Source organism: Hakea prostrata, chromosome 9 (assembly GCF_041222555.1).
Source record: "Hakea prostrata isolate BN-2017 chromosome 9, UWA_Hpros_2, whole genome shotgun sequence".
Lineage (NCBI taxonomy): Eukaryota > Viridiplantae > Streptophyta > Magnoliopsida > Proteales > Proteaceae > Hakea > Hakea prostrata.
This window is the reverse complement of record NC_142608.1, coordinates 11988836-12003940: the sequence shown is the minus strand read 5'-3', so window position 1 is coordinate 12003940 and position 15105 is coordinate 11988836. Positions and strand designations below refer to the sequence as shown.

Here is a 15105-nt window from a genome sequence, read left to right as displayed (position 1 = left end):
TACCCATAAAACTAGAGCTCATTACAGCGCCAACACATCAACTACTTTGAAAAGAGAACTATCTACCAGCTTCCATGTCACTCCCACTTCCGAATTGGATATCTATTTGGGAATCCCTTTATTGCATGAGAAATTGAAAAAAAGTACTGTGATACGCTTATTTCGCGAGTAAATAATAGATTATAGACCTAGCGAGCAAAACTCATGTCTTATGCAAGGAAAACTATACTTATCCAATCCACAATGACCACTATGCCACCCACTTCATGTTTTGCTTCAAACTTCCTACCTCAGTCACTCGAACTTTGGAAAAACTAACTCAAGATTTTTATTGGTCTAGCGGAGATAAGAACCATATTCATACAATCTTATGGGACACGTTGTCTAAGCCTGTTAGACAAGGAGGCCACAACCTCAAAAAACTAGAAGCTTTTAACTTGACTCTTCTATCTCGGAGGGCATGAAAAGTCCTCTCTCAAGAAGGTACTCTATGGTGTCACATTATGAAGAACGAATATTTTCAAGATTGTTCTTTCCTCCAGGCAACAGCTTCTCCTACATCTTCCCGGGGGGGGGGAAGGTGGAAGTCCATCTTACAGGCAAAAAATCTCTTATAGAGAGGACTTTTCCTTCAAATCGAAAATGGCAGGCAGGTCAGCCCATGGGTACTCAATTGGGTTCCAGAACAACCTTTGGATTTTGGATGTTACACTGCCGATCATTCTTCTCTTCGTGTACCTGATTTCATAAATCATGCTTCAATAGAATGAGATCGTGAGAAAATACTGAATTGGTGGCATGTTGACGTCGCTCATAAAATTCTTAGCATACCCATTCCCATTCATTCATGTGAATACATGTATGTTTGGAAACTCACATCTACAGGGATTTTCACAGTCATCTTGAAATATAATCTTGCCATCACTCCCCTTCTTACCTCTCCACTAATAAATGGCTTCAATTGGTTAAAGTTTTCACATCTTCCCCTCCCACCGCGCACACTACACTTCTTTTGGAAAACCCTCCATGATAAGCTGCCCATTGCAGATTTTCTTGCTGAGAAAGGTTGTCACGTCCCAATATCCTGTCTATTCTGCACAACACATCCTGCATTGGTCCAACATCTCTTCATTCATTGTCCTATAACTACTCACATTTGGGATCAACTACGTCTTCCACGATGGAATATCACCCAACCCATCCACCTTCAATTACACTAAATGTTGGCCAAAGTTTATCCGGGCATCCAACAACATGATCAGCATTATCAAATTCTCATTTCTCTTTGGGCACTTTGGAATCTTTATACTTCTCAAATTGATAGTTTGCATCCATTCTCTCTACAGGATGCCATTCAACACATATGCAGACCCTTGTTCCAGTTTACTCCAACGCTATGCCCATCAAGACTTCCACCAGTGCAACGTATGATTCACTGGGAAGCTCCTCATGTAGAATGGGTCAAAATCAACACTGATGGCTCTACTTATATTGATCTCTGCCTTTTTGGTATAGGAGGTTTAGCTCAAAATCAAGACCATCAAGTTGTTTTTTTCTTTTGGGCAAGGTACCAGCGGATAGGATTGTATGATAGCTAGGGCACTTGCAATCCGGAAGGCTCTCTAGTGTGCATAACAGCTTCAACTTTCACACATTATCCTAGAAATGGATAATCAAGCCCTGACGACATTTCTCACATCACAGACTCATCATTTTGGAAAGTCACTGCCCTTGTAACAGATATTCTTCAACCTGCCTCTACTATCATAAAATGTCACTTTCATCATATCCTTCGCGAGGCTAATTTTGCAACCGATGTTATTGCCAGAATTGTCAGTTAAATCACAAACTAGTTCTTCTATGTTAGTTCCACTCTCTCATTCTTATCATGGGTTTTGCTGTATGATAATCTTATATGTAAAATCCCCTGAGGCATTGATATTAATACAAAGTCATGCATAATTTGTTAATGAACAAAGTAGTTATAGGTCACTAGAAAAAAAATAAAACAAACACTCTTAAAATTATTTGTCTTTATGATATATCCAACAACCTTACAACTAATGATTACCTACGTGTATGACTTGGGATGAGTTTATCTGGTTGAGAGTTGGTCCAACCTCGAACTCTATGAGAATTATAATTTAAGTATGATGAGATCTATTAGTAATTGTGTACAAAAATCTAAAAACTAATTAATTATAAAGTCATATATTATGCTTGCCTCCCCTATTCGAAATATTTTCCGCACCTCATATAATGGCTACGCGTGCATATGCATGTGGAGTTTTACTAGTATAAGATATATAAACCCAAACCACGTTGAACCCAATCCAAGCCCGAGTTCCCATGAACAAGGTTCACTGAGAGTTTTTTTTTTTTTTTTTAATTTTGGTAATATAAGTTTAGGGAGAGATTAAAGCATCTAATCATGTTAATATCTGCCTATTTAATATATATATATATATATATATATATATACTAGTTAAAACTAGCTCAAGCAATGCACTTGTTGGTATTAGATAAAAATTAATACTATACCCAATGTAATTCTCAAAAAACCAAGAATCACTAAGAATCCAAATATATCTTTTTTTCTTAAATCGAAGACAAAATTAGTTGTATTTTCCTTTCTTCTATCTCAACTCTATGTAAATTAAAACTTAAAGACTTTCGGTGGGATATAGAAAAGAGTATAACATCCCCACAAGTAAAGAGAAAACAAATCATAACCACTAATTAAAGACCTTCTGATTTATGCAAGAATTTTATCTCAACATAACCAGAGCCACCACGGGAAAGTATATTGATATTATTACATTGTAGGGTTATAATGCCAAACTTGATAAAGTATATTGATATTTTTTTGGATGAATGACTATTGGACCATCTTAAACCTCCCTTAATTGAGCTTTGGATGCATCACTCTACTCAATGCATTCAATTGTTAAAAAGAGAAGCAACATCACAAGCCTAGAAAAAGATGGAAACCAAATGATGGACTCTTTAGGAAAATCAAAGATTGAAGCTCTAGCACATTATTGGAAACATTTTATATCTTTTATAGAAAGTTGAATATATAATTCACATTGAATATTGAAAATAAATCAAACAATGAAAGGAGGTCTTTGAGTCAGAGAGTTCAAGATATAACTTCAAAAAAAAGGGCATAGGTTTGTAGTTAAGCCTATAGCTTCTTGCTAGAATTTCATGAGTAAAATCAAGCTTGAGCGATGGAAGAATCTGCATATATGTGTAATGCCCAGCAAGGGGGGTTTGTTCTACTGATACATTATTGAACCATAAAGAAAGATCAATAGATAGTGGAAATTAACAAGATCTCACTCTCCTTTTGTTTGTTATCAACAGGAAAATTAGGCCTGTGTCTCTCTTTCTTTCTCAACGAATAACCAATATTATATTGTTCCTCATAGAGATTTATCAATATATGTGAACGAAACCAGCTAGATATCAAGTTATCTGCTATTTTTGATCAACTGGCCAGCGACAAACTAAGCTACAATGATGTTCACTTGATCTTCCGATTCATTGCGTGGCTGTCTTGACCTTCTTTTGTTGCATTCCTCCGTTTGGGCTGAAGGTCGTGTCCTGATGCAAGATATCAATGTCAACCACCAAAAACCTTAAGAGACAGTTACACCACAGGAGTTGATCTGGACCCAAAATCAAGTGCTGCTGGCATCAGAGAGAAGTTAAAAAACAATGAGAAAAACAGAGAAGAGATACCTACTGGGCTTTGTGGATCAAGTTTGATGTTGGATTTGTCATGTAGCTATCAAGCAGAGGATGCATTGCACTGAAGTAGATTAAACTGCCATTCTCCACCACTGTATCAACAAACCATGGAGTATAGGAAGTTCAAGTGCTTCTTGTTCGTGCACAGCCCACCCAAATTGCAAGCCTCCTTCCAATTCTTTGACATTTGAAAACACTGTTTCTCTGAAGAGATGGAGAGGAACAGCAGCAGATTGAAGAATTCAAAGACTATCTTTTCTATATTTCTCTGAAAATCAATTAGTCAGAAATATAAATTGATGGAGTCCACCATAGTCTTACATCCCCTGTATCACCCCACTTTAAATGGATGGAGTCCACCATAGTCTTCGACTCTTGGTGAGGTACATAGAAATGCTTTCCCAGAATTGACATTAAAAATGGTATCCTTCATGTTAGCTATGGAAAGGAAAGGGATCAAAAAGGAATGCCAATTTTCTGTAAATGGCCCTCGAAATATTTCCCTCAGCTGCCATGTTTCCTTCCAAATTCTTAAATTGTAAGGCACATGCAAGACTAGGAGAGAACCTCCTGGATTCCATGCAGCAACGGCACCAAAAATGTTTATTTTGTAAAATCCAAGTAGTGATAAAAAATAGGGTATAACAGTTAACATAATACAAAAGCTAAACCAGAAGACTTTACTCCATGGTTAAAACAATAATCTGAATTTTGAGGAACCAGCAATAACACGAGCAGTGCAGTTTGATTTGTTTGTCTGATAAACATAAACACCTTAACAAGCTTCTGATTTCGAAAGCACCCAGAAAACAAAAATATAAAGATAACATTGTCTCTCTTGGAACATTTCCTTGGCTGCTTTGTTTACTTCCAAATTTCTTAAATTGTAAGGCACATGCAAGACGAGGTGAGACCCTCCTGGATCCCATGCAGCAAATACACCAAAAATGTGTATTTGGTAAAATCCAAGTAGTGTTCAAAAATAGGGTCTACCCTTTAACAAAATACAAAAGCTGAACCAGAAGACTGTACTACATGGTTAAAACAGTAACCTGACTTTTAACAGATAAATCTGATTTCTGAGGAACTAGCAATAACAAGAGCAATGGAGTTTGATTTGTCTATCTAATAAGCATAAACACCTCAACAAGTTTCTGATTTGGAACACACCCAGAAAGCAAGGAAACAAAGATAACATTGTCTCCGCTGCAATTCAAATGGCAGAATACTTCCATCGCTTTCCCAAATCCACAGTTAGAATAGAAATCCATGAAAGCAGTACTAAAAAAGGCAAATCATTACCCATAGCAATCACCAAAGCATGAACCTGCTTACACTTTTGAAGACCCAGAGAGGTACATGCTTTCAGTGCAGAGCACATTGTGAAGCTGGTAAACTGAATTCCAATCTTCCACACCACCACAAAAACTTTTTAGGGCATTCCAAGCAAGGCCACAACAAAAAGAGCCTGAAATCATGGTTTCCCATGCGAATTCACTTTATCTCTTCAAAGACACGGACTGTATCATCAATAAGCTGGCTGCACTTGGAGTAATGTGTCAACAAGAGCAGTTTTATAACAGTTCCAGACTCTGAACCAGTTTTCTATGACCAACACATGGGTCTATTGGGAGGTGAAGATGCACCAAGAAGTGATGTTAAAGTCTAAACATCAAGGTTGATGTGCATGCAGTGCATCTGATAGAATAGAAGCTATGAAGCTTGAGCATGGTCCTCAGGAATATGGGCTCTGAGGAGAACATTTAGGGAGTACAAGCCTCCACCCATAGTTCCATCAAACAAGTAATTTGTATGGTTTTACTTCATGGTTAAATAAAGACCTGACTTCCAGATGATAATGATGTAAACCCAATGTTAGGGTTAGGGTTTCTTGGACAAATTCCCTAAAATTAAGAGTTTGCCCAGAATCTACCAGCAACTAATTCTAAAATTCTGTGGATAGTTAGGGAAAAAATTAGGAGTTTACTAAACTCTCATGGGAAGACTTTGGATCATTGTGATAGGGTAAGAACTATTTTAAATTGATATCGGAGGGAAAGGATCAATCTAAAATTATTAGGGAACACTGAATTAACAAACCCTAGATGGATTGGGTTTTATTGGGAAAAGGGAAGGGAGGGCAAGGGAAGCCTGTGATTGGGTAGGGAATGTTGTGGAAAAAGGCATAAATAATATAAACCATTCGGAATTAGGGAGAGATGGAAGAGATGTGGTTTTTCTAGGGCAACCTAAAATTATCTGGGAAAGGTGTGATGGGGAAAGATCAGGAGAACTCAGGGAATGACGGAAGGGGAATGGAAAGGGCAGGGAAGGTCAGCGGTTTGGAAAGAAAAAGGGTAGGTATTGTGTGCAACTTTCTTTCTGTCTTTCTTCCTTCTTCTTTTATTTCTGTTTCAGTCATTTTTTTTTCCTGCTGTTTCAAATACTGCTGCAATAACCAGAAAACTAAAAAAGTCGAAGAAATGAAAATTAAGAGAAACAGAATAGGGGGGAGAGAGGCTGCCAGAAGAAAGAAAGAAGGGGGGATATTGGAGGTGTTGCAGGAGTGGGAGGGGGTTGGGAATGCTTGCACAAGAAGGGAGATGGTTGGGGATGGGTTCTTGATGGAATTGCAGGGTAGGGGAGGTGTTCTTGGTTCCTGAACTTACTTGCTTAGGGCTGGTTTGCTTCTGTAGTTTTGGAAGAATGCTGAAGATCGAAGAAGATGCTGGAATCTTGATGGAGAAGCTGATCTTGAATAAGAACTCTAAATTACTCAACCATGGCCTCCTCAACAAGGCCAAAATCCTTAACTTAAACTCAATTTTCTTCAATAATCAGACTTAACTTCACAAAGAAAGAATAGGCTTATTTATAGCTTACTAAAAGACTCTAATCCTAAGTAGGTTTCCTTTTTAGATTAAGATCCTCTTACAAATAATCTCAACCGTCCAAATAAACATTTAAAGATCAAATGGAATCTCCTTGAAAATAGATTCCCCCTAAAACTCAAATATTAAAGGAACTCTTCTTGTAAATAAAGACTGATAAGAGTCCATCTTTAAAGAAGAATCCCAGTGACTCAAGGACTTATCTTTAACTAAATTAGACTTCTAGCTGACCAAGACTCTCTAATATTGACTAAGTATGACCCCCAAAAACTGAATTACTAACCCTAGACAACTCCAATCTAAGAACTGAAGATAGATCCATGACCCTTGAATCGAGGGGGTTCTAACCAGACCCTTCTTGAGCCCCACAAGGGCTGGGGAAAATGACCAAGATACCTTGGGACATTCGGCCAGCTTTGGGTTTTGGGCCCAATTATGGGAGGGTCAACCCTGTTCACATCAGATAAATCTGATTTTTCTGAGCAGGCAGTGAGAAAGCAAGTTAAAAATAATACTCTCTTCCCGCAATTCAAATAGTAGAACACATTAATGGCTTCCCCAAATAATCCTCAGTTAGAAATCAAATCAACAAGAGCAGTACCCATCAAATCAACAAGAGCAGTACCCAGGAAAGAAAATCATTGCCATCACCCAAAGCAAGAACCTACTTTCCCTTTTGAAGAGCATTCAGAGAAGTGCCACTTTCAGAGTGGAGCACATTGTGCAGGCGGTAAAGTGAACCCAGTTTTGCCCATCGTTACGAAACCTTAAAGGGCACAATAGTGAAGCCTGAAATCGCGGCATTACATGCAATGGCACTTTGTCTCTTCAAAGACATGAACTGAATCAACCAACTTGGAGTACATGTCAACAAGAACAGTTCTGTAACATTTTCAGATTCTGAACCAGTTTATGACCAAGAGATAGACCAGTGGGCCTCCCTTCACATCTGAAAGAGGCAAAGATGCACCAAGAATGGACGTTCAAGCATAAGCATCAAGGTTGATATGCATGTAGTGTATCTGATGGATTAGAAGCCATGTAAATATTGACACTAGGAGAGCATTTAGGCAGAACAAGCCTCTAGACACAGTTTCATCAATCAAGTAATCTGCATGTACAATGCCTCACCATTGTATCAAAATGTTGCTTGACATCAAGATCTTCAAGGAAGTTACCTCTACATGAAATGTAAAGGCAACAATTCTGCTCTCAGAAGGAACTTTCTCCTGATCCTGCTCATGTAGAGCAATTATAGGGAGTAGTGCATGTCATAACCTAGCAAAACAGTGCTTCCAGACACCAAAAAAAGGCATTTGACAGACACTGTCAGGAATCACTTGTAGCACTGATTTAAATTTACTAAATTAACATTCCTTCTAACGTAGAACCATCAAACAAATGATGGTGATGTGAAACCCAATTTTAATGCTGGTTTCTTGAGGATTTCCCTAAAATTAAGGGTTGCCCAGAATCTTCCAGCAAAAAAGTCTAATATTATGGGATGTTTAGGATGGTTTAAGGGTTCACAAGGGTTAGGTAAAGCCCTAGAAGAATTCAGTCAGGCCTAGGGTTAAGGGGCTGAGGGTTTTAAACTTGAAATCTTGCTGTAATGACAATTTCAGAAGAATTCAGCCACACCTAAGGTTAAGGGCTGAGGGTTTTAAACTTGAAATCTTGCTGTAATGACAATTTTTTATCTGGATTTAATAGTTAGGATTTAGAAACTAGGGGCTTAGGGTTTCGATGAGGTTAGGAATGGGGCAGATTTGATCCTAATGGGTTTAGGTTTAATTGGAGGTTTTCTACTTGGAGTGGGACTTTTAGGGCCTGTTTGGTTACATGAATCTAGAGATTTCAAATCTATGGATTCATGAATCTGAGAATTATACCCGTTTGGTTGTAAAAATCACTAGATTCATGAAATCTAGAGATTCACCTTTTTACACTAAAAACATGAATCTGTAGATTTATGGGTAAGGGGTGAAATCCAGAGATTTCAAAAAAACTATACATTTGCACATTCACAAAAATCACGTCGATCAAATATGTTTTTTAGGATGAATCCATAGATTTCATTCCACAACCAAACATCTAATTTTATAAATTATAACTCCATAGATTTGAAATCTATAGATTTAAAATCTCTAGATATTTGAAATCTCTAGACTCATGTAACCAAACAGGCCCTTAGGGAAGTCAACTAGGGTTAGGATTTGGAAGGGGAAATAGAGTAGGAGATGCTAATCGTAAGTGGCTTTGAAGTGTGGTTGGGGTTTTATGTTGAACTAGGGTTTAGGTCTGAAGGCTGAAGATAAACTGCAGAATTTTGATGAGGAACATGAGGTGGAGGAATTTTATGAGTGTTAGGGTTTTAGGCTTTAGATGGAACTAAGAGTTGGGATGGGATAAGGGGTGATATGCGATCCAAAAGGGAAGGTAAGGGGGTGGGGATAGGGACCTAATAGGGGAGGGGTGCTGCTGCTGCAGTAGGGAAGAAGAGACAGAGAGAGAGAGACAGAGAGAGAGAGAGAGAGAGAGAGAGAGAGAGAGAGAGAGAGAGGGCTGAAAGGGTTGCAGAGGGGGGTGTCATAGGGTAGGGGAGGCCTAGGGAAGATTGTGGGGGGGGGAATTATGCTGCCAGAGTATGGCAGTAAGGGGATGCGGAAATTAGGGTTGCGCAGAGATGGGGAAGGGGCTGGGTTTGGCTGCAATTGAAGGGAAGGGGGTGGGGATGCTTCACTTACTTGGAGAATTGTTGAACACTTGTTGGAATTTTCTGAAGAAGAATGCTAGAGAGGGTTGCTGATCTTTGAAAAAGAAAACTTGACTCAAAATCTGCAGTGTCCCCCTCAAAAAGGAAAGACAGTCCTCAGACTCAATATTCTTATTCAATAATCAGACTTTAAGAATTACAAAGAAAGAATAGACTATTTATAGCCAACTAAAAGACTTTAAACCTAAGTGGGACTCCTTTATAGATTAGGATCCCATTACATTTAATCACAACCGGCCAAATAATAGAAGATCTAATGGACTCTAATTGACAGATGCTGAAACTGAACTCCTAATCAACTAAAGACTCTAACTGAGACATGCTAATTAAAAAATTAAAGACTCTAATTGACATATGCTGGAATTAAAAAGCTCAAGACTCACATGCGGAAATTAAACCTAATTAACTAAAGACACATGCTGAAAAATAAAAAGAAAATTCTGGAATTTAGAATCAGAAATTATTTAGGGCTGGTTTTGACCATAATACCCTCTTTAGGGTTTGGCCAGCCCTAGATAGGCCCACTTTAGGTTTCAGATCCCCCCTGGGGGGGGGGGGGTGAACCCTGTTCACATCAGATGGTGGACGTAATTACTATTTATGAAAAATGTCCCTGCGACAATATTGTCCATATTTTCAGTTATAACATCACAATCTTAGATGCAATAACATCATAAAATTTATCATGTGAATGACAATGCATGTCAAAATAAAAAACAGCATGAATCAGTTGATTATGCAACAGCACACAATATAAAGCATGGAAGCATCACTAAAAACTGGATCAAAGCATATGGATGTGCACGAATCCGTGCATGTACTCATTATCACAAACAAATGACCCTGCATTTCTCACTCCTAACAGACATGTATAAAGCAACACCAAATTTTTTTCTCCCATCCAGGCCATCCTTGTAACCATGCATCCATTCCACACGAAAGCATGAATAGTTCACTTAAATATGCCGTCTATACTTAGACCAAGTATCCAGAACAAATATAAAAATATAAAACAATGGGGCATATAAATGAACCACGCATATAGGAGCCTATACCATGTCCAAAATCCATGCTAAGGAAGAATTTGGCCAAAATAAAAACAATGCAGCCGGCGCTGGGGGAAAGGCATAACACAAAATAAATATTGAAAAGACTGTTATGCAAACATCTACCTCATCCACAATTTCAGTAGGTCAAACACATTGAGTTTCACTTACAAATTATCTTCATCTTGCAGTAGCCTTATTGCTTTCCATTGTGCTCGATAGCTCCTTAATTGAACATGATGTGCTTTGCCGCATTTTTGCAGCCAGTATCTGTGTCTTCTCCCATAATCCTGATTGTAAAAGACGGTCTCTCAATAAATCACATGTACTAAGATATGGTGGAATCCCTTCGTCAATCATCATCTCAAAATATCTACATGCATCTTCAAGCGCATGCTTTTTCTTACAGTACCCATGAATCATGACAGAATATGTTGAAACTGAAGGGTAGAAACCCCTGCTTTCCATACTCTCCCAAACTTCTGTTGCCCGATCAAACCTTCCAACCTTGATAAGCATTTTGAGCACCATGTTATAAGTATGAGAATCTGGCAAACAAGAATCTTTATCCATTCTATTAATTAGCTTAAGAGCCTGATAAACTTCATAAGAATCACAATGGAATGCAAGAATTGCATTATAACTCCATGTATCGGGTTTCACTTCCATCTCAAACATTTCATCTAGCAACAAATAAGCATCATCCACGCGATCATTCTTACAAAATGATTTGATAACACAATTATAAGTAAACACATTTGGTGCCAAATTGTACCTTCTCATCCTATCGAGAACCCGCAAGGTCGAATGAGTATCATTGGCTTCACAGTAAGCACGAATGAAGATAGCGTAACTACAGGCATCAGGCTGAAAGCCATAAGACGCCATTTCCCTGAAGAGCTTATATGCCTCTTCCGTCTTTCCATCTCGGCACAAGCATTCCAGCAAAGTGTTATAGGCAGTCAGATCTATAGGACATTTCCGCTCAAGCATTTCATCAAAAAGTTTCCAAGCCTCCATAGAGTTGCCAATATCACCCCAACCCCTCATCAGAATACTATAAGTTTTCTCACTTGGTGCTAAATTGTATTTAACATCATTGAAGAATTCTTGGGCATGCTTTGCGTGCTTCTGCTTACAAAGCATAAAGAGCAGCTTGTCAAGGTCATCAATACTCTGTTTAAGACCAAAATCTTGCATTTTCTTGTAAGTTCGGATGGCATCCATTGGCAAATCAGCTTTGCAATAAGCTCGGAAGACAATCCAGAAAATTTGGGGTGTGATTTCATGACCTCCATTTTTCATCTCAAATAGAAAATCCCAAACCAGAGCAAATTGTTTGCTACTTCCAAGAATATCAACTAGAATGTGGTAGCTCTCTAGCCTAGGAACGAAGCCTGGCAATTTTTGAGCCCATAGAAAGAACCTGTGTGCAGAGACACTAAGATTCTTACACCTTTTCAATACTTGCTCAACCAAATCAATTGAGATCTTTCCTGCGAAACAAGCAAGAGCAGACTCTATGTCATGATGTAGGCTACGGAAATCACTCAGGACCCTGCAAATCTCATTGACATCCTCTGCTGAAGATGTGTTTGGATTCAATCCTATAGTTTGTGAAGAAATTCCCTGCAACAGGGATAATCCACACCCAAAAGTAGAGGCTGACAATTCTGGAGCGCAATCTGATGGCATGAAGAGACCAATTCTGTGGCTTTGGGTGGTTTTGGAATGACGAGGTTGTAGGAGGAAACGACATAGGCTCCTATTCCGTGAGAGTAGAATTCTGACAGCCATCACCCTAGATACATAGACGATGACGATTTCCTATCACAATTCACAACCCAAGTCCCAATGGGGCGAAATTAAGACAATGAAGAATCAGTCAAGGAAGATCATGTCAAAGCAGGCCAATTTACAGAAACGCAGACGAACGACGAGTGAAACATCAATTCATTTGCTCCGTCAAGTGTGCTCACTAAGTAGTTTTTGAATCAGAATTGCTCAAAATGCACATAAACAAACACAAGTTCGCTTACAATATGCTCCGGGTGGGCAAGGAATCAATGAAACCCTCCTCCGACAGAATCTTAGTGGAAAAATGAACAAATAAGAAACAAAATCTAATATTTCGGATTGAAAATCAATCAGAACCCGCAAAACCAGAAACAGGAAGTGAGATATTAAACTCACTCAGCAGAACTGCCGGGACTTTCGTTGGAGGCTGAAGTGGTGCTAACGACGACAAGCGAAACGCAACACACAAAGATCGATAGGAATGAGCCGACGTGACTATTCCAGTTCTGGAACTAACAGGATTCGGTGTTGAGCCTCGCTCCGGTCGAAATTGCTTCACTGCTGCCTATGGTCCGCATCATTATTATTATTTTTTTTTGGTAAATCCTATGGTCCACGTTATGGCTTATGCTTCACATTGTGCTGCCAACAGACACGGGTCCCGTTCACCAGGGAGCGAGTGGGCGTTCGGAGAGGCAGCCCCGGTGGGGCCTCAAAGTTTCTTTACAGTTTGGGCTTGCATCTATGAATAGTTGTGGCGTTGGGTTTTTAAGCCATATATATATATATATTCTATTGTAAGAAAATATTAAATATAGTGTAAAACTTAATGCTGGATGTAGCCTCACATTAAGGTAAACAAGGGCAAAATACATGTCTCATTCTTTTGTATTTATTTGATTGTGTGTGATTGATCGCTCTAATCTTAACACTTCGATCCATATTAAAACTTGTGGTCGGATTTGTTTCACCTAGATTCGCGTAAGTGATACTTTTTTTAACAAGGATTCAACTGTGAAATGGGGTTGATATTTCATCTCAACCACAAACTTCGATTTGGATCGTAGACTACACGATGCTGTGCATTCCAAGTAGAATTCCACATCCTTACAATAACACAAGAAGTTGGCCCTACAGGAAGAGAAACACCCATTCTTAATTCATACAAGGCCTTTATTATTATTATTATTATTTTATTTATATTTATTTGAAGACATGCATAAAACACATCTTTGTAGTTTGCACATTCTTTGAAATTCTTACTTACCTAAGATTCTGCTTGTTTGGGTAATCAAACTTCCATTTCACAGCAGAAGACCACAAGTCCTCATACATGCAAATGTTCAAAAGCCAAAGAAATTATCATACTTATAATAGACCAGACCTTCCAGACCAAATGGTCAGACATGCTGTTGCAACATCTAGAATAAAAGAAAACTTATAATAATATGAAAAATAAGACTACAAACTCCCTAATGTCAAATATAACCTCCCTGATTGAAGGAGTTGAGCTCTATATTCCTTTCCCCAACTGAAAATTTTTCTTACCTTAGGGGTAATCACAGCACTCTATATTGTTTTCTATGTCTCCTTTTGAACATCTCTAGGACCTCTCAGATTACTTGCATCAAGCTGGTTACATAACAGATGATAAGCAAAATTAAATCCACAAAACATTGTTTCAAACAAAAAAAATATATAAAAATTATCTACACATGATGTATTATGCTTGCTTATTTTCTACTATTAATTAATTTCTTAAACATATTTCTAGGCGGATCAACGAGGCCGCTGATCTCCTAGCCCGGAGGGTTAAGTCGGTGACGGTCCCGACTTTTTGGCCCATTTCCTCTCCTTGGGTGCAGTCTCTTTGTAGTTTTGTTTCCTCGGCTTTGCCGTCTCAATAAATTTACTTTCTACCCAAAAAATTTATTTCAATATCTTCTTGTAATTTGATGAACTTTGTTGTAACGCTTTATGATAATGTTTCTTGCCCTTTGCATGTCCTCATACAAAAATAGACTTGCTGTTCCATTACCTCAACTAAAGAAAGGACTATGATCAAAGGTTCTAACTTGAGTATACTTCCTTTTTATTTACTCATCATGATGACTTTTGTATTATTTGAGTGACCATTGCAGGCATTTGAAGCTTGCAATGTCTATTGGGCCTCCATTTTGATGATGCCATCATTAAAAGTTATGAATGGGTTTAAAGCATTAAAAAGTTTAAGACAAATATTGTTTTGCATAACTTTTTAAAAAAAATTTCTTGTTTTTTCAACTTATGATATTTTATGATAAAGGAAGTTGTAATTTTTAGATAGATTGAATCGTCTAACAAATGTAATGGGAAAACAATGGGAATAAGAGATTTGTGAATACATATGAAGATTGAGAATTTTTTATGAGCCTTTTGGTTTTTTATTTTTTAAACAATGCATAAAAATGACTCATATGCCAATTAATACATCGATTAAAATGATAATTAATAAGAAAATTGATATGGATTGGTTTCAAAGTTGTATACAATAATAAGTGTAGGCTTAATACACAGAAAAAAATTGTTTATCTAATGTGAATACATATTGACTAACATCGTATCATATTATGGTATAAAATTTATAAACGATGCTCTTAAGGTATAATATCCATAAACCATGCTCTATGGTATAATATCTATAAATGATATAAATGTCAATATAACACAAAAAATTGAAGTAATTATCTTGAAGATTCTTATAGATTCAATAGGTTTTAGAAAATAAGGAGAAAAAGCCAAGACAATCGAACCACATGAGTGTGAATGCAATTCAATCGTTTACGTCTCTAAGAGAGAA

The 15105-nt window shown here is 37.8% G+C and overlaps 1 protein-coding gene across 3 annotated transcripts; it reads right to left on the bottom strand.

Annotated features, from left to right (window-relative positions):
• Positions 1–3132: 3132 nt before the first annotated feature.
• On the bottom strand, positions 3133–12828 carry LOC149004668 (uncharacterized). Of its 3 annotated transcripts, none has more exons than XM_089168632.1 (3): positions 10641–12828; positions 3748–3960; positions 3133–3609 (listed from the first exon to the last, which is right to left on the bottom strand). In XM_089168632.1, exon 1 carries the CDS (start codon positions 12264–12266, stop codon positions 10650–10652), a length of 1617 nt encoding a protein of 538 aa, XP_089024758.1. In that variant the 5' UTR covers positions 12267–12828; the 3' UTR covers positions 3133–3609; positions 3748–3960; positions 10641–10649. The 3 variants fall into 3 exon arrangements, with proteins under 3 accessions (XP_089024758.1, XP_089024757.1, XP_089024759.1); XM_089168631.1 differs by having other exon boundaries at positions 3752–3960; XM_089168633.1 differs by having other exon boundaries at positions 3604–3674; positions 3752–3960.
• Positions 12829–15105: the final 2277 nt, after the last annotated feature.

Coding starts and splice junctions, on each gene's coding strand:
- LOC149004668 (XM_089168632.1), bottom strand. CDS start 12,266: ATGGCTGTCAGAATTCTACTCTCACGGAATAGGAGCCTATGTCGTTTC.